At 41.3% G+C, this 25349-nt stretch overlaps 1 protein-coding gene across 5 annotated transcripts in view; it reads left to right on the top strand.

Moving 5' to 3' along the window:
• Positions 1-24771, top strand: part of RELCH (RAB11 binding and LisH domain, coiled-coil and HEAT repeat containing) — a 65064-nt gene extending 40293 nt beyond the window's left edge. For 3 of the 5 annotated variants that reach the window (XM_083747153.1, XM_083747151.1, XM_083747154.1), the window contains 14 exons: positions 356-503; positions 1527-1683; positions 2274-2397; positions 2695-2743; positions 3492-3571; positions 4518-4624; positions 5759-5858; positions 9547-9629; positions 10426-10489; positions 11698-11836; positions 11956-12072; positions 13024-13112; positions 19128-19198; positions 22238-24771. In XM_083747153.1, coding sequence (XP_083603279.1) covers positions 356-503; positions 1527-1683; positions 2274-2397; positions 2695-2743; positions 3492-3571; positions 4518-4624; positions 5759-5858; positions 9547-9629; positions 10426-10489; positions 11698-11836; positions 11956-12072; positions 13024-13112; positions 19128-19198; positions 22238-22358 — 1449 coding nt within the window. In that variant the 3' untranslated portion in view covers positions 22359-24771. Of the gene's footprint in view, positions 1-355; positions 504-1526; positions 1684-2273; positions 2398-2694; positions 2744-3491; positions 3572-4517; positions 4625-5758; positions 5859-9546; positions 9630-10137; positions 10221-10425; positions 10490-11697; positions 11837-11955; positions 12073-13023; positions 13113-19127; positions 19199-22237 lie in introns of those variants that run through there. The other 2 variants (XM_083747152.1, XR_014566287.1) reach the window with 2 other exon arrangements.
• The last annotated feature ends 578 nt before the right edge of the window (positions 24772-25349 follow it).

Genomic DNA, 25349 nt, shown 5'->3' with positions numbered 1-25349 from the left:
CTTCATTTAGTTTGTCATGGTTTGAACTAAAGGCACATTGGTGCAGCAACCGTGCTGAATCTAAACTTCTCTGGCTCTCTAGAGTCAAACCAGGAGATCGCGTGAGACCTTTTGTTCCACCTTGCAAGACAGACGATTATAAATGTCATGAATGCATCGGGTCAATAGTTGGGTTTTTGGAGAAGAACCTGATAAAAAAAAACCCTTTGCCTTTATTTGTCCTCCCCTTTCTGGTCTCTCTCTGATAGATTCTCGTTAATGGCTTTTTAATTAGTCAGAAGCTCATTTTGAATGGATATGCACCTTGAGAGCAAAGGAGCAAGATTTTCACCTGGATTCCCTGTTTGCATTTCAGGAAGGCGAGCATGGACTTGATGAACACAAGCTGCACATGTATCTTTCTGCTCTGCAGTCCTTGATTCCTTCGCTTTTTGCACTAGTGCTACAGAACGCACCTTTTACAAGCAAAGCTAAGCTTCAGGGTGAAATTCCACAGATTGAAGGTAACTTCTTGATCATTCTCTGTGAGGGTTTGTTTTGAAATAGGGTCACATTTATTTTCATTTCACATCAACTTTAAAATAATATTCCATAGAAATGCTGTGCAGGTGAATGCAGTGCAGCAAGCTTGCTCTCTACGTAGCTTGAAGACTTCTGGTTCAAGAAGTCTTTGAAATGTGAACTCTGTTTTTTTCACTACTACCAAAGAAAACCTATAATTCTGCATGTAGGAAGCATTGTTGACACTTTAGATGAGTAGTATCCATAGGGAGATTGGTTTATTCCTATCAGTTTCTGATGTATTCATTGCCAGCTGCGAAACCCATGTAAAGGCCCAGTACTTTTCCTGGTGAAGTAAAGGGCAGAATCAGACCCCTTGATTTGGCAGGTGGTGGTCATAATGCCTTCTCCTTATACATCTCCTACTTGAGGCTCATAGCTGTTTTGCATATATTATAGATAATCTCGAGCCCCAAGCAAAATTCCTGCACACCCTGAAACAAAATATAGACAATTTTCCCAACAGGCAAAATGATAAGAATAAGAATAACTCATGGGAACGAAATGAATAGGGTGCCAAGGGGGGAAAGGGCTGCCAAAGGGTGCTATGGAACCCATGGGTGTCATGTTCTGGATCCCAGTACTAGAATTCTAGTTTATTAGAGAATGATCCAACAACCTGTATACTAGCTATAGCCTCTAAAAACTCTTCACAGGGAAATCCATGTACAGCACATACAGTAACCGCATCTTGAAGGTAAGGATACATAACTTCCTAGGTATCAAGCGTTGAGCCACAGAATTAGGATTTAGATTGGTTTAGTTCTCGTAGAATCTCTGGGACTAAATCCCCAAATCATCTTTTTACCTTATGATTTAATGGACTGTGGGTAGGTCTTTTCCCTACTTACTTTATTAGGTGAAAGTGCCTATAGTTAGGCATGTCGATTGCTTCTCAATTTCCATTGTGTTAATGCACAAGGAGTCTTAAACTTTGACCGTGGTGGTTTGTCGTTTGCTGCCAGTGACTAGATTCCCAAGGCCTGCGTCTCCTCTTCAGGATGTAGCCACCATAATTGGAAGCCGTGAACAATTGGCTGTGCTATTACAACTTTATGATTACCAGTTGGAACACGAGGGTACCACAGGCTGGGATACCTTACTGTGGGTTGTCAATCAACTGTGAGTCCCTTCTGACTTGTTTCACTTGCTAATTCCTCTGAATAATTGTGTGGTGAGGGGGACGCAACGTTTTTAATCAGCTTTAGAGTTTTTCCTTAATGCTACTATTTTGCAGTTACTGACAGCATACATTGTTTTAGAGATTTTGCTTTAAATGGTATAGATCAATCATTATACCACCCCCATTGTTCAGCTGACACACTGAAGTCCAGCTCCGAGGGCCTTCTGGCGGTTCCTTCAGTGTGAGAAGTGAGGTTACAGGGAACCAGGCAGAAGGCCTTCTCAGTAGTGGCGCCTGTCCTGCGGAACGCCCTCCCATCAGATGTCAAGGAAATAACTATCTGACTTTTAGAAAACATCTGAAGGCAGCCCTGTTTAGAAGTTTTTTATGTTTGATGTTTTATTGTGTTTTTAATACTCTGTTGGGAGCCGCCCTGGTCTGAATGTTGAAGGATTCATGTTTGCACTATTAAATGTATTGTTCCTAAGCCCCCCCAAATATTTGACTTGTCAGGAAAAAGGATCAGCTTGCTTACAGTATTACAAACCTATTTTCTGAAAAGTGACATATTTTTAACCTGGTTTTTCAGGTTGCCGCAACTTATAGAAATAGTTGGCAAAATCAATGTAGCCTCAACAGCCTGTGTACATGAATTCTCAAGGTTTTTCTGGCGCCTTTGCAGAACATTTGGGAAAATCTTCACAAATACAAAGGTAAACATATTCACATCTGGACGGAATGATGCAGAATAGAAACAATTTATGTGTTTCATATATCTAATGGAATGTTAGGATCAAAAACTTGCTAACCTGCCAGATTAAAGGTCTGGAAAGCACTTGACAGGCATCTAGCTTACCTTTACTATGCAGGTCCCCCCCCCCTTGTATGCATGTTTTAGAGTGTGAGGGAAACCTTGCCCATTAAGAACAACTTAATAAATATTCATCAGAAATATATCCTTCTCAGTTTTTAAACTAATGGTTTTCTTTTACTTCATAACTATTTTTTAGGTAAAACCACAGTTCCAGGAAATCTTAAGGCTGTCTGAGGAGAATGTTGGTGAGTCGCAGAGTTATTACTTTTTCTACTGTAGCCTTTAAAAAACAAAGCACACCCTATACCAGGCATAGGCAAACTTGGCCCTCCAGATGTTTTGAGACTACAGTTCCCATCATCCCTGACCACTGTTGCTGTTAGGTAGGGATGATGGGAGTTGTAGTCCCAAAACATCTGGAGGGCCGAGTTTGCCTATGCCTGCCCTACACTGAATTGAGACTCCAAGTTCTCTACAAATGAAGTTTGGGAGGCAGTTTACATTGAAGATGGTTTCTTATTTCTGACAAAGAGGTGCCAAATAGCTAGGAAGATTGGGGGGAAAGGAGGAGAGAATGGATGGTGGAGCAGAAGTTCCTAAACTCAATTCCTTGTATCTGTGGAGAAACTATTTAGAAGCAGGAATGGGAGAAAGCTCTGCATGAGACTGGAAAGCTACTACTTGGTTAAAGTAGACCACACTGGGCCACTTGTAGAAATAGTCTGAACTAGTACTGTATAAGGAAGCTCCCTGTGTAAATTTATTGGACTGGCTCTTTTCTGATTTAAACAATGGTTTCATAGAATAAGAAGTTCTGAGGAAGATATTTGTGTCCCTCAGCGTCAGATACTTGTACACCAATGGATATGGGGCCAAGAAAAGGATCCCTCGTTTTAATGGGCATATTAAAAGAGTATTAAGCAACTACGAACTTATTTTAAATGACCAATATACTTATGCTTCTTATTCTTTATTTGTACGGCATGGTTTCAGATGCCACAGCAGGAAATGGAGTGCTAACAAAAGCCACGGTTCCTATTTATGCCACAGGTGTACTTACATGCTATATCCAGGTAAGCAGCTTTTGCTCGGGACTGAATAATACGTGTCTTTGAAACACTCAAGCCTATGTGAGGATGGTTACATTACTGTTTTAATAAAGCTTCTTTATAAATCATAAATTCAGTCATAGCAGCATGTGAACGTTGCCTTGGACCCTAAGGTAAATTAAGGAAATTCCTAGAAGGAAAGTTTCCCACGCCCTTCTTCCACCTGCAGATTTATGTTCCCACCCCTAAAAACATCTCCAGATGATCAGGGAGTCCTGCTGAACAATGTGGGATGAGGTATGGGAGGCCACTGCAGAGGACCAAAAGTGAACCTCTGCCCAGCCAATCAGTTCAACTGTTCCTAATACACTTGGCCATTTTAATGGGGGGGGGGCAACATGAAGGTCAAAACAGGATTATGTGACATTACTATATTTGTGTGTTTAGAAATTCCTGCTGGTAGTGAGACTAGTTTGAAAGATCCCCATTCCACCCAACTATGGAATGCACATGGTAACAAGAGTTGCATAAAAATCTCAGTCAAAATATGTGTGGTACTTGGCACAGGAGTAAACACAGCATTCAGCAGCCTGCAAATATTTGTACATGTTGACAGAGATGAGAGGCATTTTTACCATTTTAGTAATTCCACTGTCTTCAGAGGTTTGTAAGAGTATAGTGACTCAAGTCAGCACAGATATTGCTGTTGACATAATCAGAATTTACGCTTTTTCTCGGATTGCTGATCTCTGAATGATGACTTTAGTTATTCATTGGGTCTTGGGACATGCTGACAGCGGGGCAGCCAGTAGCTGGGGAATAGACATAGTATTTTCAGAACAAAGAGTGCAGTTGACATCTGGGTCCCAAAACTGAATCTCTCTTTGAGAGCCACAGGCTTAGCTTTTCAGCCACCTTTAAGATACATGTTGCAAAACTAAGATTAAAAACTTTTAAAATTTACTTTCAGGAAGAAGACCGGAAGCTGTTAGTTGGATTTTTAGAAGATGTAATGACCATGCTTTCATTATCCCATGCGCCTCTTGATAGCCTGAAAGCATCTTTTGTGGAACTGGGGTAAAGTATGTTTTATAACTGGAATCACCATAAAGTGGGATCAAAAGTTTCTGGAATTTTTCTCTTAAAACATTTGCAGCAGAATGCCTAATGATGACTTTGTAGCATCTGGACAGTGCAGTCATACTGTCGGTGTTTTGTGACATGTCCTTGGCAAAAGTGCTGGACTATTTTACTTGGAGCAATTATTATTATTATTATTATTATTATTATTATTATTATTATTAATGCCCCCCCATCTGGCTGGCTTACAGCATATATAAAAACATAGTATCAGGAAAGGAAAAAGAGACCACCCAAGGGCCAGCAAGTTTAAAATCCACATAAAGCAAGCAATACAAGGTGCCATGTCTAGTGATAAGGCAATCCCAATAAGGGTGGCACCTACTCACTGCTAAAAAAGTCCATTAGAGCTATCAGATAGGTCCAGACTTTTTATTCAATATGTTTCCCATATTCTCTTGCCTCCACTGACTCACACACTTGTGTAAGAGCTTGGATCTCATTCTCATGCACACTCTATATAGTTATCCTACCACCAGCTTCTATCTTGGCCATCACTATCCAGCAATCAGCCTTTCTGGTGGTTTCTCTAAATGTTTGGAACCATTGTGTGTAGCGTCTGCCATAGCACAGAAGTCCATCTTTTCCGTGCTTGTTACAGTTGGTTCATTAGCCATTAACAACGTTAACGCAGTGACTCACCTTGAAGCCAAAATGTTACATATTGACAAAATAATTGCAAAAAATCAGCATCCCTTTAATTTTAAAAAAACCCTCTGAAACATATTTGGAGAACTGCATTGTGAGATGTACACGCTCCATATATTCTGGAGACTAATTCTGAAGCCTGTGATGAAATTATTTACATACTTTGGTGTGTAATGTAATGGAAGAAAGCGCCAGTCTTTGCTTACAGCCTCAATTTAGATTGTTGCCTAGAGAGACCAAGAGAAGGGAGGAAAGGTTTGAGTGGAAACAAAGTGCTGGTTTAGGTATGATTGATCATTAAAATTATCTGAATTCACAGAGAAGGTGGGATTTAAGGTGAGATGGTGGGATGGCACAGTGAGTGGAGTCGTTTGAGAGCAAATGACTATTTATAGTTCAATAGTGATTGTTTTGTGTCCTCAGTGCAAACCCAGCATACCATGAGTTGCTGCTAACTGTATTGTGGTATGGAGTTGTCCATACTTCAGCACTTGTTCGGTGCACAGCTGCTAGAATGTTTGAGGTAAGTGCTTATTGAACGCATCTTAGATGCTGTTTGAAGGTGCTTTGTATCATGATTTGGCAACTGGTGACCCAGAGACCCAGACCCTCAAGGATTTCTATCCCCCCCCCCCCCCCGCCGCCCCCAGCTGCCTGCTGTAGTCACTTTTTCCTTTCTCAAGGGGAGTTGTGGAAAAGAGAAGCAATAGGCAATCAGTAAGGGGTTTAGCATCACACAGTTTTAGTATGGGACTGCAGGCTGCATTCTAACTGTGTCTGAAGTGGCACACAACTCTTGCGTACCGCCTTTTGGTCAGATGCCACTGTCTTGCTTAAAATTGGATTGCACCTTTGAGAGGTCTCTAAATATTCATAGTATTCTGGGTACACACACACACACTCCTAGTTGCCTCCACCTCCAGCCTGCAGGGAAAGGAAATGACTGAGGAAATGATTGTATTACCCTATCGTCAATGTAAGGTGACCCACAGCCAGAATTTGTTGATGCCTGGGGCTTTGTATTGGCTAATCTGACCAGATGCCAAAAAAGTGAATGTTTTAATGTTGCATTGTATTGCTTTAAAATACTTCTAAGAGGTTGTGCACTGTGTGATGGAGCAGAATATTAATACTGTGTAATTTGGGTTTGAAAGCGTTGTAAGATTTCTAGCATTCATTTATTTAAGTATTGCTGGCTTGCATCTACTTGCAAGATGTTTTCATGGTAACTGGCACAGTTAGGTTTCTTCTGTTTCTGACTTGAACATTAGATCGGTGCATTGCATGCTTAGAAGCTTCCATTGGCTATGAGAGACCATTTCAGTGCTGAATTCAGTGTTCAAACCAGATATTTGTTGTCAATGACCTTGTCAGATAATGAATTGAGCATTGCCTGGTAACAATAGTAAGTTGTTTCCAGTAATAAAATCTAAATTTGCCTAGATTTTGATTTAAAAATAAAACCTATGCAAATATTAAGTAGGGGGAAGAGAACAGTCAATGCAGCATGTTTTTCTGGATCTACTTGCCACCATTGCCGCTCCTGGCACATAGAACATTAACTTCTGCAGCGGAGGGACAAGCCAGGAACTGCCCCCATTTACCATGGTTGCTTCAGCCATGCCACAACAGTTACTAGCCATGGGGAGACATGCTTTCAATTTTCTTGCCTCAAGAGCCTTCCCATTTTCCTAATGGTTTAATGTATCGACTTTATTGGGCTTAGCTTTATTAGCTCCTTTGAGAATGCTAATAGAAAGGTGGGATATCAGTTTAAGAACAATATACTTGAATGCTCTTAGGAGCACTCTCTTAGTATCAGGTGTGTGTGTCTGGGGTCTTTTTAGCAACTGTGAAGGTAGTACCACATGTTCAAAGGGGAGTTGAGGCATGTGTTTTGATTGTATAAAGTGCTCTTCACGCCACTCTCTAATCATACAGCAAACTAATTAGTAAGTAGTGTTCAAATGCAGATTACACCACACAGATCTTTGTTTCGGTTTTTTAATGGAAAGTGATGTCTTCCTTCAGCGTAGGGTCCATTGCTTTTGCATAAGCTTCCTAACCATAAAACTGCACTCTTTCTAAGGACAACTGAAATAATGTCATCATGGAAGTTGATATACAGAAGATGACACTTTGAACATTTATTTTTCTAACATAGGTCCACTTTTTAACTCAAGTATATACTTGAAATGCAAATAAAAGGTGGCATCTGAGGTTACTATGAACTAACATGCTGTATTTTATGTGACTCCCCCCTTTTTGCTCTTTTTGTGTACATGTTTGTGTGTTAACTGCCCATATTAAACTGTATGAATAATCTTCAGCATTTGGTTCTGGTTTGAACACTGTCCATACACAGCAGGAATATGAACTTGTTATCTATGTAATAATAGTCTATCAGTTGAAACCATGGGTGGGCAAAAAGTAGGCAGTGGTCTCGTGCTTGACCAGCTGAGGCCTGCTGGTTGCTTGGATTCTTTCAAAGAATGCTAGATGAAATAGACTTGATCTAATCTAGCAAAACGCTAACAATGTCCTTAAGCAAGAGTACATACTCAAGATCACTAGATACAAATTAATTATGCCTTTAACAGTTAGGGATCCAAAAAATGCCCTCTAGTTTTATAAATTGAATACACATCAGTGGTCTTCAGGGATGCTAGTTTCTGTGTGGTGGGGGGTGTTCATCATGCAGAACTGAAGTCAGCCCACCCCTGGTTTAAACCAAGCAAAAGCAAGTAAACATTTTAGCTTTCTGTCAACATGCCTTTCCTTTGCACTTTAAAATCAAAATATACATATAAAATGAAAATTCTGGATCTCAAATCTTGGTTGTATCTGATTAAGTTACATCTTTTTTGCTATGTGAATATCAAGCTGCTTTTTGTTCATATTTGCTCATGTGTTATAAGCCATGATGGGGTTTTAAAGATCCTGGAATTTTAAAACTGAATTGATCTAGGCATCCTTTGTATTCTAATAGAGAATATATATTACACGACCCATAGAAAGTCTAGACAATATCATATTATCATAGGGTTGCAGTAATACTTCAACAAAGTCAATGGTCTGTTTATTCATTTCTAAACAGCCGTATCAACTCGTATTTGATGTCCTTTCCTGGAGACTGAATTTTGGAAGCCCACTAGTTCTCACTGTGACTAACCATGGAACATTCCATGCTAACCACGAGAAGCTGGCTGGCTTTATTAGATCTTCCCATTAGTTTGTCACTTTAACATTGAATATATTAAATAGATCAATAGCTTCCAGTTTGGAATTTGTAAAAACTCTTGTCGGTGCCTTAGTGACTGCCACACATTCATGAATTATTTTTAGGTTGGCCAGCAATATTAATTAATAAGACCTCTTACACACCCTTTACTATTAAGGTCCAAGGAAGGTTACAAAAATAAAATATGCCACGATGAAACAAATAAAACAGTTCAGTATAGAAAGCAGTTATAAACAAAGCAATACAGATATTTAAAAACAATTACACACATCAAAACAGTTTAACATGGATACAAAACAGATGCAGACTGGGATAGGAAACAATCTAGTGCCAGAAGATGGTGGAGCCATCACTTCATTTTTGCTTTTGAAAATAATAGCAGGTCCACTTCAAATGGAAAGTTTAGAAGCCACTGTTGGAATTTAATTGTTAAAGACTTCTAGTGGTAGTACACTGTTGTGTTCACTCGCACCTTACTATAAGTATTTCTTCCAAGCCTATGCTTCCAAATGACATGCGCTCCTTTTGTACTTATTGGTCACATGGAGTCAGTTACATAAATCTTCCCTGAATGTGACTCTCTCTCTCTCTCTCTCTCACACACACACACACACACACTTAGCTTACATACATGGGTAGAAGTCGAAAAAGACAACCAGAACGGTTGCCTAAGCCCATTTAAGTTGCAATACTAATGGTCTGAATGCCGTCAGGTTTTTGTTCCTTTATCAACAGCGCCACACTTCGTCTAGTTTCTGCCGCCTTGCTTGGGCCACTTGCGCTTTCATCATGCCTTCTGCACATTTGTATATAAATATTTTAAAGGGCACTTTTAGCTTAGTGGTATTTGCTTCTAATTTTGGTTTGCTTTTTGTGTTTTTCTTCCTCTTGGTTGTGCTGTTCTTCCCATGATACTGTGCTCACTCTTTCCGTGCATCACCTGTGATACCCCTCTGCTCTACCCACTCAGCTGTTGGTGAAGGGGGTACATGAAACTCTGGTAGCTCAGAGAGTTGTTCCTGCTCTCATTACTCTCTCCAGTGACCCTGAAATGTAAGTTTCCCGACTGTCTTGATACAACTAGCGTCCCTCTTCCAACGGGTCAAGAAATAAACCATCAGGGCATATATATGATAACGAAACCATAGAACGTATTTAAAAACAAACAAATGGGCACTTACTTTGCTCTTTAGGAAAAAAATCTCCTTCCAAAATAAAGTTTCATTTGGGCTGGTGAAATTATTGCAATAATTGGAAAACAAATGGTGCGACTTTAAAAGTCGCCACTCTTGGGTGCAGACAACTGTAGGCAACTTTCATGTGCCAAGCGCCACCTTGTTGATGTTTGTTTCTTCTGTGCTGAAGAGGGATGCTATTCTCACTAACACATTGTTGCCAGTAAATGCTGAAGCATGAGCAGAGTCCTTAACAGTGTTAATGCCCTGTGTGGGTGACTAAACTCAGAAAGGCCAGTGAGTCTGCCTGCCCATCCTCAGTCACAGCTAACTTAGTTATCCTTCCAGTTTAAAATCATTTTTATTGCATGTTGACTGGTTTACAGCTGACTCTCCGAGGCATGAGTGAAGCCTTAGTTGACAAGCGGGTTGCTCCGGCCCTTGTTACCTTGTCCAGTGATCCTGAATTGTGAGTTTCTGAGTGTGACCTGTCTGTCTGTCTCGTTCCTTCCTCCCCACCCCCCACCCCACTTTGAGCATTTTGCTGGTCTGTAATTTTGTCATTGCTAGAAACTAATACATCTTCAAGTACTAACTATGAAATTTCATTAATTTTAATTGAAATCTGCGTTAATCTTAAGGCTGAAGAACCCTTCTGCTTTGTTTCCTCTTAGCTCTGTAAGAATAGCCACAATTCCTGCTTTTGGTACCATCATGGAAACGGTCACCCAGAGAGAGGTAAGATGCCTGCATAATGTATTAGGGTAACTGTTCACAGATATTGGCCACTAAACTCTGTAAGGGCTATCATAACTTTTTTCAGATTAACAAAGAGCCCGTAGTCTTAGAATGGTAAATAAAGGATGCTCAAAGTCTTTTTAAAGTGAACCACAGAGAAAAGAAACAGTACAGAAGTCAGTCCCTGCCTGCAAGCTTGCAGTCTATTAGACAGAACACAGAAGAGGGATAGGGAGGGATAGAACTGTGAGCTAATTTAGGCACCAGTTCTGAGAAGTTGCGTGCCTTAATTAATTAGAATGGATAGGCAGCTCTTGCTCATTTTGATTATGGACCCAGTGAACTGCTACAGAGCAGGCCTGCATATGTCCCATAAAACTGTTTCCCATTTCTTTTGATATATTGGAGCTCAATGGAAGCAGCTAGGCAGAAAGTAATAATACTGAGGGTATAGGTGTTTATTCAAAGCATTAATCTATTCAAAGCATTAATTTTTAAAAAAGATAAATTTCAGGAATCATTCCCCTCCTTCTCCTCTCCTTAAATTTGTTCTGGGAATTCCTCCAACCCCAAAACAATTTGGGAGAGGAAATTCTGTTGGACAAACAGAAATCTTTGCACCAGCAGGAGCGCTTTGGTGAATACCATATGTGTATAATATATATAAGCGCTTTTAAAACCTTTCAGTCTAATTATTGAAACTGAGTTTTGAGTGGTAAAAAATCTGTAGAGTTTGCATTCTTGTAATTTTAGCTTGTTCCTGATTTTCTAAAGAAAAATATTTGAGGAAATGCAACTAAGAATTTTGTACTGACTCATACTTATATTCAGAAGCTGAGTAAGTAGTAGTAAAGTAGATTAGAATTACTAGGCTAAAGTTCAGAACAGTCTACGGTTCAGTTCAATCTAATTAATATACTCGCATTTACAATGGAAATGTGATTTGAGAGCAGAAATTAAACAGTGAGCGCTTAAGACATCAGTTAGGATGGATATTCAAATGAACACAAATTTGAAGCCGAGGTGGCTGTATGAAAGCATTAATTGTTTATGGCATCAAAATACTAATTGCAAAAGAAAGCCCTGCAGCAGTGGGGGGAGCTCATATTATACAGAGATGTCCTCAATGGAGTGTTTTTTCTACTTATTTAGTTTTGCTTTTCTTTTACATAAAAGTATTCATAACTTCTGTTTCATTTCTTCTTAAGCTGTTGGAAAGGGTTAAAATGCAGTTGGCCTCTTTTTTGGAAGATCCACAATACCAGGACCAACATTCTTTACACACAGAAATCATAAAAACCTTTGGAAGAGTTGGGCCAAACGCTGAGCCAAGATTTCGCGATGAATGTAAGTTGTCATGATGGAAAACAAACCTTGATTTTCTTGCAGTTCTGCAAATATTGCAGCTCATTCTTGTAAGTTGAAGTATTGATGATAAATTTCTTGCTGAAATTTTATTTTTCCAGTTGTTATTCCACACTTGCATAAACTCGCCTTGGTCAATAACCAACAGTCTGCAGATTCAAAAAGATTGGATATTGCTACTCATCTCTTTGAAGCCTACAGCGCTCTCTCCTGTTGTTGTATCCTTGTTTGGTTTTGAATATCGCAACAAGTCATTTAAAAGACTACTCCATCATGCTTTAGTAATGAATCCATTTGCACGGAACTCTGAAAATATTGCAGCTAGAAAATCCAGCCCTGTAGAAATTCGCAGTAGCGGTTCATCAGAATCTCTTCATCTTCCTTTCCGCTTCTGCCCTGGCGGGTCACCAGGTTTTCTAGAGAAGGAAAGAGGAAGCACCAGTGACAGAAGCTCTCCATAGTAGAGGAAGGGAAAGAATTAGTGATATGACATGGGCACTTAGCAGGAGAGACAAAGAATGCTTAAGAAATGGGGTGCTAGAACAAATAGGAAGCAGTAGGAAGACTAGGCAGTAATGATATCCCTGTCATATATTTTGTGCCAAGCGATTAATTATTTCTCTACTACGAGAATATTTTTAATGAATACAGTCGTACCTTAGAAGTCGAACGGAATCCGTTCCGGAAGTCCGTTCGACTTCCAAAACCAATTGGAAACCAGCCGGGCGTTTGGCTTCTGAAAATCGTTCAAAAACCAGAACACTCACTTTCAGGTTTCGATCGTTCAAGATCCAAGGTACGACTGTATTTAAAAATATGCACTGGGAAGACATCAACATGAGGTGTGATATAAAGAAGTCTTTATAAATGTTTGAAAAATTTCTGTACTTGTCACTATTTCTCTCTCCTCGTGTCTTGACTGTTATCATGTCCTCCTGAAACTATTTTGATATTGGAAATCCATTGTGTTTGACAGTAACCATTTCCAGTCTTTCTTTGTGTTTACCCCAAGGAGATAATATACTGGCATTGAGAGAGCTAACCCTTTGAAAGGAAAACTCAGAAATTAATGTGCAAAAATCATTATATTCTTTATCTTCTAATTTTGACTGGGGCAGGTGATGGCAAGCCAATAATTTTATGTTGGACCTTAACTGTTTGTCTTCTAGTTATTTCAGAGGATTTAATGGTCAATCACTTTTTACCTGGACTCAGGTGTTTACGAAATGACATGGAATCTCTCTCGCCAGAACATGAGGTAAGTAATTGAAGCTGCGATTCTTGCACAGCTGAGTTTTGAATAGCAAAAGAAATCTGTTGATTCATCATTCCATATTAAATAGCCAACAAAAGTAAAAATACTTTCCATCATGTAGTCCAGTGTTTCCCAACCTTGTGCCTCCAGATGTTTTTGGCCTACAACTCCCATCATCCCTGACCACTGGTCTTGCTAGCTAGGGATGATGGGAGTTGTAGGCCAAAAACATCTGGAGGCACAAGGTTGGGAAACACTGATGTAGTCTACATGCTCTAATACAAGGAGGCCCAACCTAATGATGTAAAACCTGCATATTTTCTCTTATCCCTTCCCCATCAATACAAAATCTGTACCCAAAGACTTTGTTTGTGCAGGGCCAACGTAGTCGGGACCATAGTGAGAGTTGCAAAAGGCCAGCAGGAAAGATAATACCTAAAGTTCCTCACGTTTAATTTATAATTGCTACCATCTATAAATCACTCCTTCTAATAGTGAAATCAGGCAGTGCCAACATGAATGGAGTAAAAGGGAGCCTCTGAACAAACAAGACAAGATACCAGCATTGCTTGGGAGAACACAAAGCTTTGGAGAAATACTGTACACCAAATTTTTAATGAGAAAAGCCTATGAGGGCAAAAAAAACTCCAAAAGCAGTGAGTGAGCATGCTCAGTGGCCACAGAATGTTGAGTACCGGCAGTAGTGACCGTTTTGCTCACGTTCAGTTGGTGCGTGACTGTCGGCGTGAAGGTCCTTTTGGAACTGGAAGAGGGCAGAATGGGGATACGGCAGGACAGGTGGGCTTACGTGTACGCCATCGACATGCACGGGGGCTAGAAACAACCCCTGCACAAATCGGGGGTTGCCTATATTTACTGGAAGGAAAAAATGCCAGGAAATTGGAGCTGTTAAGAAGCATACTGATTGCCAATTAAGTACCTGAAATACAGTAAGGCAGCTTCAGTTGCACAGGCACCATGTGTCTATTCCAATGAACATACAAATTTGAGTCTTAGTTCCATCCCTCTGCCACTAATAGTCTCCCAGCTCCAAGGTAGTGTAGAAGCTGGAACTAACCACAGGATAAGATACCAAACGATACCATATCAATATTGTCTAAATAACACCCATAGGGAGTTGACCCTCAACAGCTCTTATTTCCTGGCCTTTGGGTGCTTGAGTGAACAAGGAAAGCACTTAACTGTATTTACATATGTAACGTGCGCCTTTTTTTGGCCAAATTACTTCGCGAAAATCAGGGTGTGCATTAGATATGAAGGCGCCGGCAAATACTTTTTTGGTTTCAAAATTTTGAAAATTGAGGTGCACATTAGATTCAATGACATATTAGATTCGCGTAAATACGGCAATACAGCTTGTTAAACCAAAAGGATTTCTTTGTTAATTGAATAGACTTTTATCTGACCAAACAATGCCATTCTATGTGTTGGGAGTTTTTTTTGGGGGGGGGGGGAGCTCATTACGCACACATGCACAGAGCTGTTGCCCATGAAACAGTTTCAAAGTTGGAAATAGTTTCTTGATATAAAAAGGGTTCTATGTCCCTGCACTAGGTCAGCAATCACAGGAACACATGAAACCATGAGGTGGGACACCCATTAAATACTTCTGACATTTTGTAGCGCAGCCTAGGCATGTTGTATCCCACAACTGGAGTTGTACTGGTCATGACCTAGCAAATCTGGCACCAAAGGTGCACAGTTGCATTGGTAAAGAGCACAAGGGCATGACGCAGAAGTTAAATCCGTCTGCACAACAAACCAGTGAGGGCACAACGTATATGCCACATCTACAGGAAAGGAAAACATCTCTCACCATCAACAGAACAGTCTCTCTCTGCTCCATAGCAACAGCCAAAAACATGCCACCCACATTATTCTGGAAAACAAAATACCACAGGCAGAGGAGGAGAAATGGGAATGGAACACACTCCCTCAAGCAACCATCATAGCATGCTTGCAACAGATCAGGCACAAAATTTGGAGCAGTTGCAGCATGTAAGCATATGCCATCACTCTTCTCTTTTTAAAAGAAGAAAGATGTATGATTGCAGAATTACTAGGTCCTCAGTGCTGGTTACAGTGCTACAGTGGCTTGGTTTGGATGATCACTCAAGGCTTCATCAGGGCCCAGCGCTCCTCCTTTGCCCCTCCCCTTACATACCACTTCATAGCTTAGTTTCAGGCTTCTGTTAAGTCAGATTCCCCTGTTGCTTCTGAACCAAAGAGCTCTGGCTTAATTAAGCCAGGATTAGATCCTGAGCAGAAGAAAAGTGGGATAAATGATTTCAGTAAATGGTTTTGAAGAAACACACAAATTTATTGAGGGATAACATAGAAGATAGATAATATAAGGGTGTATACAGTTTTATAATATGCAGAAGTTAACATTGGATGAGAAATCAGAGAGAGGAGCTGAGGGAAGTCGTGAGGGAGGGAGGGAGGGTTTGTTACGGAGGTGGGAGGGGGGAAATGGGGGGGAATAAGGAATATGATTTGTTTTGATAATTTGCTGTGCTGAAATTGTTAATAAAAAATGATTTCAGTAAATGTCTTTAATCAGCTTGGTAAATGCTAATATTGCACATACATTTACAACAAGAGGTTTAGTCTCAGACCATTGCCTGGTTCCATATCTGAGGCAGAGCTTACACTTTGCAAAGAGGCAATAAAAGGGGGAAATAAGAGTAATCCATTGCTCTCCCTCACAGTGTGTTCTGAGAGCCCCGCATTCCAGGACTTCAGTGAGCTGTACTTGACAGTAGGAAAGTTGCTTGGACTTCCCATTTTGGAAGGTGCAAAGCCGCCGTGAATGCACTCAATCTGGGCTTTGTAGCGGATACTCACAGCTTATACATATATTTCTGAGAAAGCTAATGATACACATAAAGCTGATTGATTGTGTTAAAGAGCAACTCCAGAAAAAGCATGCATTGGACTCCCACTGTCTCAGTCTCAGTCAGTTTTATTGCACATAGCCAAAGGCTGCCGCAATGTACACAGAATTATTTGACACCCCGGGGGGTGGTTCCAAGATGGCGACGGCTTAGCAAGCAGGCTTCGGAGCTCCGCAGATAACAGGACTGTAATTAGCATTGACTGCCACCCAGGGAAGTAATTTTTCCTTTTTTGCTTCTCTACTTTTAAACTTGTCAACCTACTGAGATTCTAACAGCACCTTCTTGTCTATGCTATGAGAAACATCTTGGGCAAGTTCTGTGAGGCATCCTGGGAAGGCCACCAGCTGCTAGCTATTAACCGCCAACTCCCTTCTGTACTTTGTTCCTGAAACTCCTGGCAGTCTCCACACGGAGAAGCTCTTAAATTGAACAAACTGAGCACTTTCTATTTTTTCTCTCTTTTTTGGTTGGGGAAACCTCTCCTTGTTTACTCCCCACGGTGACGCTATGCCTGCTAGTAAACGCCACAGGGACCCAGAGGATGTAGCTCTCTCACCGGTTCCCAAACAATCTAAAATAGAGGACTTTTTAAACAAATCTGCTTTTATAGTTCCAACAAAAAACCGGTTTTCTCCTCTTGAAGATGATTGTGAGTGTGGAGCGAGTATTCAAGGTGAGAGCGTGGAACTGGACTCCCACTGAGGCACAGATAAGACCCAGACTTCTGTAGCTTTAGCAGCGTTGCCACAATATGTTTCTTCACACCATGCCCCAGAGCTTTTTATTATTATTATTACATAGAACTTGCATTTCACCTCAGCTTTAGTGTGTCTCTATCCATATATTCAACTAAGAGTCCAGAAATCAAAAATCCACATGCATGTTTGTGGAGGCAAGATCTTGGCTGGCTGTTGTTTTAAAAATGAGGTTCTGCATTTCAGCTATCCATTTAAAAGGAACTGAATAAGGTTCAGATGCTTTGTGGATCTACAGAGGAGTAGGTAACCCTTCTATCAGATTCCTATCTCTCTGGTCCTGCTTTCATTTTGATATGCCCCAAATCTAAAGATATATAGGGCATAGATCAGGGGTTTGCAAACTTTTTCAGCAGGGGACTGGTCCACTGTCTCTCGGACCTTGTGGGGGGCCGGACTATTTTTTTGGGAGGGGGAATAATACAAGACCACCACGAGCTCCAGTGGCTGCTTACCTGTGTCTTGCAAGCGACAGTGGGACAGTGAGAGGTGCACGAAAGGGCTCCGGAGAGGGGCTGCTTAAAATGGCAGCCACTTGAGCACTGCTGCTGCTGGCACCAACAAAACCCAGCCCCCCTTCCTCCTCTAGACAGGGCAGGGAGAAGCCAGGAGGAGGGAGGGAGGAAGTACCGCCATGGGAGGGAGAGGGGGGGAAAGGAAAAGAACGCATGCGCTGGCGATCCACGCGGTGATTCCCGGATTGTCCGTGGGCCAGATCCAGAAGCATAGCTGTCAACTTACAGATTTGAAAATAAGGGACCAGCAGCCTTGAAAATAAGGGACCAGCGGCCAAAATAAGGGACCTGCAGCCTCACCTGTTCCAGGCACTCCAGTCTTCCTATCCTCCTGTAGTCTGGTCAAATTCATGCTGGGTAGCTTTGAGAACACTGTCCAACCAACCTTGTAAGCAGAGGTTCAACTGACTAGAATCTGAATCACATGCACCACAAGGCCTATGCAGCCTCAACTTAAGATGGCTCCCCGGCCTGGCTTTGCACTGCAAAGTTTGCAGCAGCACGTGCAACAAAAAGGCGTTCAGCATTCAACCCCCCCCCCCTCAGCTTGCATTAACTAGCCACACACAAGGCATGCAAGCTCCACCCCCCAGTCGTTCTTAGACTTCTTATTGGGTGAGCAACACAGCCAAGCAACACAGTTGGAGCCTCCCTCCTCCCTGGCTGGGAGGGAGGGAGGGAGAGAAGCTGCTTCCTTTGAAATTTAAGGGACATCCATCAATAAGGGACAGCAGTGAGACATGGCGCTGGAATAAGGGACTGTCCCTTCAAATAAGGGACACTTGACAGCTATGTCCAGAAGGCAATTTGGCCTGATCTGGCCCACGGGCCTTAGTGCCGACCCATGGCATAGATTAATCCCTGTTGAACACGCTAGCCTCAGACCAGCCCACCAGCTCCACAACATGCAACTTAACTCCCTTCAGCTACAGCATGGGCAATGCCTGAGCCAGAAATAGTCAGTGCCTGCTTGTTAGCTTAAATAAATGAATACAGTTGTACCTTGGATTACATACGCTTCAGGTTACATACACTTCAGGTTACAGACTCCACTAAACCAGAAATATTACCTTGGGTTAAGAACTTTGCTTCAGGATAAGAACAGAAATCGTGCAGCAGCAGCAGCAGCGGGAGGCCCCATTAGCTAAAGTGGTGCTTCAGGTTAAGAACAGTTTCAGGTTAAGAACAGGCCTCCAGAACGAATTAAGTTCTTAACCTGAGGTACCACTGTAATGCTTAAAATTAGTAGCGGATAACCATGTTGTTCCATAGGAGTTGGAATTAAAAACATACAATAGGGCAATAGCTTTATTAGGAATCAATCGGAATATCACAGGATAGTGAGCAAACTAAAGTTATACAAACCAAATAACCAGGATGCACGTTGAGCTTCCTTTAGGCATGCCAGGTTCTGAGATCTTTGTTCTAGCTTTTCACTCCCTGCTTTAGTACAGAAGGGTATTCATTCCTGTTCGTGTTTTTCCTCAGAATAGAATGATGCGTATACGTGTACATATTAATCCCAGAGTTTCCATGACACAGTATCACTAAGTGAAATAGTGTATTGCAGTTAAACCTCACTAGCTGTGATCACAAAGTAAAAGGTATATTAAGACACTCTTTCAGTGATTTGACTTTCAGTGATTTGACTTTGATGTGCATACAAACATTGCAGTCTTCAAATATTACTTAAAATGTGAGGTAAGTAAAAGTTTTATCGCTTAACTGGTTTCCTTTTCATTCACAGAACACATATTGTCATTACCCAGAAGTGTATTTAAAACAGTGTATGTTCAAACTGCAATATTGTTCTGCCTTTTGTCCTAGGTTATTTTAAGCTCCATGATAAAGGAGTGTGAACAGAAAGTGGAAAATAGGAGTGTCCAAGAACCACAAGGGTAAGGCATTGGTTTATCACAAGTTAGCATCTTCCTTCATTGTGTAAACAACATTAATCAATTGTAACTAGGTTGAAATACCAGATTTTCGGCCTGGGCAAATTAGCTTTTTATTTTAATATAAAGCACCAACAGCACTTCTGCTACTTTCTACAAAAGTCCGGCAGGAATGATTAGAAACCACACTTGCTTCCTTCTTCATGTAGGAAATGAGAGGCAGTTCCTTTTCCTTCCTGTTTTGGTTTTTTTGCAAAAGCCAGCAAGGAAATGCAGTGGGCACTTTCTCCAAAAGCCCAACTCATTTTTATTTTTCTAAAAAATCCTTCTCTGAAAATGGGCAGGGCAGGAGAGGTAAGGTGGTTTTGCACCCAAATTGGGGCTTTTGCAGAAAGCGTCACCCGAGTCTTGCTTCCTATTGCAGCAGCCAAATGTGACAAGAAGAAACTTCTTTTATTCTCTGTCCTACATGTGGAAAAGAAGCTGTAGGTTTTTTCACTGTTACGCTTTTCTTGCTGGAGGCAGCAATAAAACAAAGATGGGACTTCTTGCTGAAGCTCAACTCATGATGGGAACAAAACCAAGAGCAGTATTCAATGAATGCTACCCATGAGCACAAAGATTTCTCCTTGCACAACAGGCCTCCCCTCCCCCCCCCCCCGCATGCATGACATGCGCCCTACTCAAATGTGCTCCAGAAGCTTGGGGGAACCTCTAACAAATTTAAGGGGCATGCAAGGAGAGGGTGCAATTGTTCCATTGTGCAAGCAGAAATGCTTGTACTGACAGAACGTTCACTTAGCGCTGTGGTCTAAACCACTGAGCCTCTTGGGTTTCCGATCAGAAAGTCGGCGGTTCGAATCCATGCGACAGTGGTGAGCTCTTGTTGCTCTGTCCCAGCTCCTGCCAACCTAGCAGTTCGAAAGCACACCAGTGCAAGTAGATAAATAGGTACCGCTGCAGCGGGAAGGTAAATGACATTTCCATGCGTTCTGGTTTCCGTCCCAGTGTTTCGTTGTGCCAGAAGCGATTTAGTCATGCTGGCCACATGACCCAGAAAGTGGTCTGTGAACAAACGCCAGCTCCCTTGGCCTGAAAGCAAGATGAGTGCCGCACCCCATAGTCACCCTTGACTGGACTTAACTGTCCAGGGGTTCTTTACCTTTTATCTTACAACCCCATATCATTCATCTACAGATATAAGAGAAGGAAGGACAGGTGACACCCATCCTTTCTCATTACCTTGCTGCTTCTGCCTTCTGGAATAATCACAATTGAAGGGAAAGAGACAACCCAAATTTTTCTTTGTGGAGAGCTGGGGGTGCAGGGAAAGGGGGTAATGATTCCTCTCCTTTTTCACTGGGCTAGTGTAAGAAGACAGCAAAAGGAAGGGCTCCTTGTACCTTTCTCAGAACCAATCACAAGGGCAAACTCAGGGGAAATCCCAAGAATCAGGCCTAGGCTAAGACGACTAGCTTCTTTGATAAGTGGAAATGATTATGATATTGGGCAACAGCTACAGTGGTGCCTCGCAAGACGAAATTAATTCGTTCCGCGAATTTTTTCGTCTAGCGAATTTTTCGTCTTCCGAAGCACGAAATCCCATAGGAATGCATTGAAAATCAATTAATGCGTTCCAATGGTCAAAAAAAGTCCAAACAAAGCCAAATTTGGTACAACAAGAGTTTATTAAGTGCTCTTTAAAGTCACACATACTGTAAAGAGCATTTCAAAATTCAAACCCAGAATTTTTTTAAAAAAACAGCAGAGTGGCCCAATGGTCACAGAAAATCATAAAAATGCAGGGGGGGGGGAACAAGCTTCCAGATTCTTGCAAACCCCTCCCCAACTGTTCCCCCAGCCACCCAGCACACAGAAATTCAAATCCAGATTTTTTAAAAAAAAAAACAGCAGAGTGGCCCAATGGTCACAGAAAATCATAAAAATGTAGGGGGAAAAAATACAAGCTTCCAGATTCTTGCAAACCCCTCCCCAACATCAAGTCCTTGAATTCCAAACACCCCAACCCAAAATCCAAACCCTCCCAAAAAAGTTTTAAAAGCTTAACTTACCAAATGGCTGCAAAAGAAGTTTTGGAAAAGCTTCAAAAATCACCAAAGTCTTTAAAAACCTCAAAAAAGGCTACTATGTACACTGCGTTCTATGAGTTGCTCCTCAAAGTCAAGTCGCAACCGTATTAATGGTGTTAAGAAAAAGGAAACAAACTTGCAAGACGTTTTCATCTTGCGAAGCAAGCCCATAGGGAAATTCGTCTTGCGAAGCAGCTCAAAAAACGGAAAACCCTTTCGTCTAGCGAGTTTTCCGTCTTGCGAGGCATTCGTCTTGCGGGGCACCACTGTACATAGAAATGTATTTCCACACAAACAGCTTTATTGTTGGATTGAATGGCCTTTCCCCGACAAACCAAATTAATTAAATTTCTAATTACCTTGCCATTATTACGTTAATGGGGCTGCTACACTTTAATATTTATTTCCAGCTACCTAAATTTTATGGTTCAATTTAAATAACTACCACTAGCATAACAGGGATATTCAGTATGGAAGGAAAGGTTTTGTTTTTCTCCTTCCCCCCAATTCTTTTAAATAGCACCTGGAATGGAAACAAAAATTCCAAGTATATTTACACTTCAAACCACTTGTTTCTTCTTTTTTTAATCTTCTGACTCCATGCGTGTTTTTGCTTCCCTCTTTTTTCTCTTAGCCTGGGTTTGAGGACAGGCAGGTGGACTTAAGATCATGGGCTGCCAGCTCTCTTAACTTAGAGGAGGTTTAGTTGGTGGGTGGGGTTTTGCTTGATACTTGCTCAGAGTTTTGAAAGCCATTGTTTTAAATGGTTTTACTTTTTAACACCAGCCTCTTGAACTTACTTATAGGACCCATGGAGCTACCTTAGACCAGGTCAGGTTCTTGGTCCCTCTAACCGCATACTGTTATGTTTGACAGCAGGATTCTGTAGCTGTGTCATCTCAGGTAGTTTTAACTGATGGGTTAACTCACTTTTCCTTTCACTCTCCCTTAGCTCTATGTCAATTGCGTCAAGCCTCGTGAGTGAAGACACAAAGACCAAGTTTCTGAACAAAATGGGCCAGTTGACCACTTCAGGTGCCATGCTGGCCAACGTATTCCAGAGGAAGAAATAAATTAGAAAAGGAAGTCCTTGTAAACACTGAAGAGACCTCATTTTTACTTGCCTTTTTTCCCCCCATCTTACGTTCTTGTAGTATAATTTTACTCTAACCAACAAAGATATTTGCACTGCTCTTGAATATTGCTACGTATCTGTTAATTTGGGGTTAAATGTGGTTGATTATAAAACTAAATTAAGTCTGTATCAAGTCCCTGTTCTGTGTTCTCGTCTTTCCAGCATATATATATGGTTTATATATATATATATATAATGGGGTTGTTGTTTTTTTATTTCCTGATGGGTTCTCGGCGGATATCTGTATTATACATCAAACTGTTATGGTGGTACTTAAAATAATGTAAATCTGAAGTCATGGTCATGAAGTAATAAAAGTGGAGATTACTTATGTATTTAAGTTATAAGAAGATAATGCAGAATTTTTTAATGTTTCTAAAATGAAAGGCAAGAGCCACCAGCACAAGTCTGATTCCTGGATTGTTTTTGTAAGTTATTGTATATTTGAATTAAAGAGTTAGAGATTATAATGTATAACAGAACTGCTTGCACTACAAGTCTCAAAAGAGGACCAGATTATTCTAGAACTGATGGATAAACCAAATTTTTGAGATAAATCTTGTGCATGTATTGGCATTTTTTAATGTTTGTGAAGCAGCTTCATTATTAGCTGCCCTGCTTTAGACAGCACATCCCAATGAGCAGAGGCAGGGGGTGCGTGGGTGGGAATTTTTATTCCAGTGCAGTCCTAATCATGTTTACTGATTTCAATGGGGCTTCCTTCCAGCACAGTGTGTGTATAGTATTGCAGCATGAAGTGCGATGCTGCCATGCGAAAACATTGTATCCGCATAGATGCTCCCCACAGCAGTGCTATGCTTCCCCCCTACGTGTCACCCTATAAATGTACAGTGTCTACGTGCCAGAGCAACACCTGCCTTGGCTACTGATGCCGCGGGTGTTGTGGACATAAGCTGAGCAGAGCATGGGGTCAGCACCATCTCCAGTGGGATGCTAGATATGTCGAGTGGCTACTATCTCGTTTAAGTCAGGTCTTAGGGTTTTCAGGGCGGCAGCATTCAAAGAGCACGTTGTATTTGATCCACGACGTACTACATAGCAGCACTCCAGCGACTAAAAGCAATAACTTGTTTCGCCTTCGACACCAATTAAGTTGTGAGGTTGTTGATGCAATGTAACTTTAAAGGGCCTTTTGAATTATGTGAATTTAATGTAGACAATGTACAGAGTGGTTTCTATCCCAGTAGCCGTTTCTGTGCTAAGGAGTGGTTCTTGGATCGAGCAAAGCCTTCCATCAGCTGGAACAGGAATCAAGGTGACCTTTGATGATTTCTCTGGTCGTGCCAGAGGACCTTCCACCCCCTCTAGCACAGATTTCGGATGGGAATGGGGATTTGCCAACGATTGCCTTGATTCCTTCTCCACTGACTAAACACTCCATGGGATCAAAGAGCCTTATGTCAGCACAATGGGGTCCAACCCTGTGTATTTCTTGAGAACTGTTATCAATAACTTTTAATGCTGACTTCTACCACAGTTTTCATCATTGAGTATGTAACAGTTGCCGAAACCCTTGCAGCATACTTGTGCAGTAAATTGGGCCAGCAGCCAGATTTGCCTGAGGCCTCACAGGGTTTCATGGCTGTGTGGAGATGTGCTCTGAATGCAAAACTGTCGCCACTGCATCTTTCTCTTCTTAAAGCTCTGGCATGCTTCTTTACAGAGCTACAAAGATAGAGGTAAACATTCCGTTTAAATATTGCTGTGTTATGTAAACTCTGTTTTTGCGAAATGGGAAAGGGGTGTTAAACTTGATTGGTGTCGGTGGGCGCAGGCCCAGTTCCTCTGCTATTTCTTTGCAAAGAGACGGCTGTACTGATAGCACTCTGTATGTAGGAGTCACTAGCCCAGGAATCTCACTCTGGCAAATGGGCTCAAGCCTTGCCAAGCCCCGGTCACATCCCCTGCATGTTCTGCAATAAGAAATGTGGAGACTGTTCAGTGTAAGATCTGTGAGATCAGTACCTTCAGCAATCACTGCAATTCCTGTTCAGAGCACTGGCAAAGAGAGTGAAGGGGGCACCAGCTTTAGGCCTCCCAGAGCTCCTAATGTATCCGACTGGGTGGGGGCAGTATGTTTCTCTTTTCAGATACCTGTCATATCTGTAACAAAGGACCTGTTTTGCAGACGCCGCAGCTTTCATTTTTTGAATTGTATACACTGACATTTTTAACAATACCCTATCTCGGTTACTGCCAGGTGTGCTGATTCTGTTGCAAGTTGTTGTCTTAACAGACTACCTGATTATGAAATGTTGGAGACATTCCTGAGGAATTGGAAGTGACTGTGTCTCTTGTCCTTTCTTGAGTTAAATAAAATGTTTTGCATACCTCTTTTGTATGTCTGTTTAAGGATTTCCAGGTAACCTGTTTAGTTTTGGTTAAAATAATATCCGTGATTAATACTGGAGCTAACATACAGTATCGTGCTTTATGCAGCTTAGCTCGTTGAACTTGATACCACTTCTGTATTTTTGATGAATGTGATCAATTAACATGTGCAACACACCCTTGAAGCACTTCCTTCATGGGCGCTAATTGTCCAATCCCATTAACTGAAGCCCTCTTAACTGTTCAACTGCTGTCCTGCAGTAAAAACCATATACAGATTACTATCATGCCCATGCATGGCACCATCTTGCTATATTAGGCAAAATATTGCAGACATTCTCAGTCCTAAAAGTCTTCCAGCAATTGGCAGGATTGTGGCAAACAGGATCTTATACCCCAGAAAAGTGAGCTCTGCGTATATGCATTTTAATATGTGTGTCTAGCGTTAAGCTCATGCCCTAGCTTATCGCAGTGGTCAGGGAGGTCTTGAAAATTGCACATACTATTTACAGGGATGCATAATTAAAAGTAATGCTTGATTGAAAACAACGGGGGTAGTAAAGAGTGCAGCACATGC

This window comes from Podarcis gaigeae, assembly GCF_964106915.1.
Source record: "Podarcis gaigeae genome assembly, chromosome: 7".
Lineage (NCBI taxonomy): Eukaryota > Metazoa > Chordata > Lepidosauria > Squamata > Lacertidae > Podarcis > Podarcis gaigeae.
The sequence above is the reverse complement of the archived record's forward strand: the minus strand, read 5'-3'. Positions and strand labels throughout refer to the sequence as shown.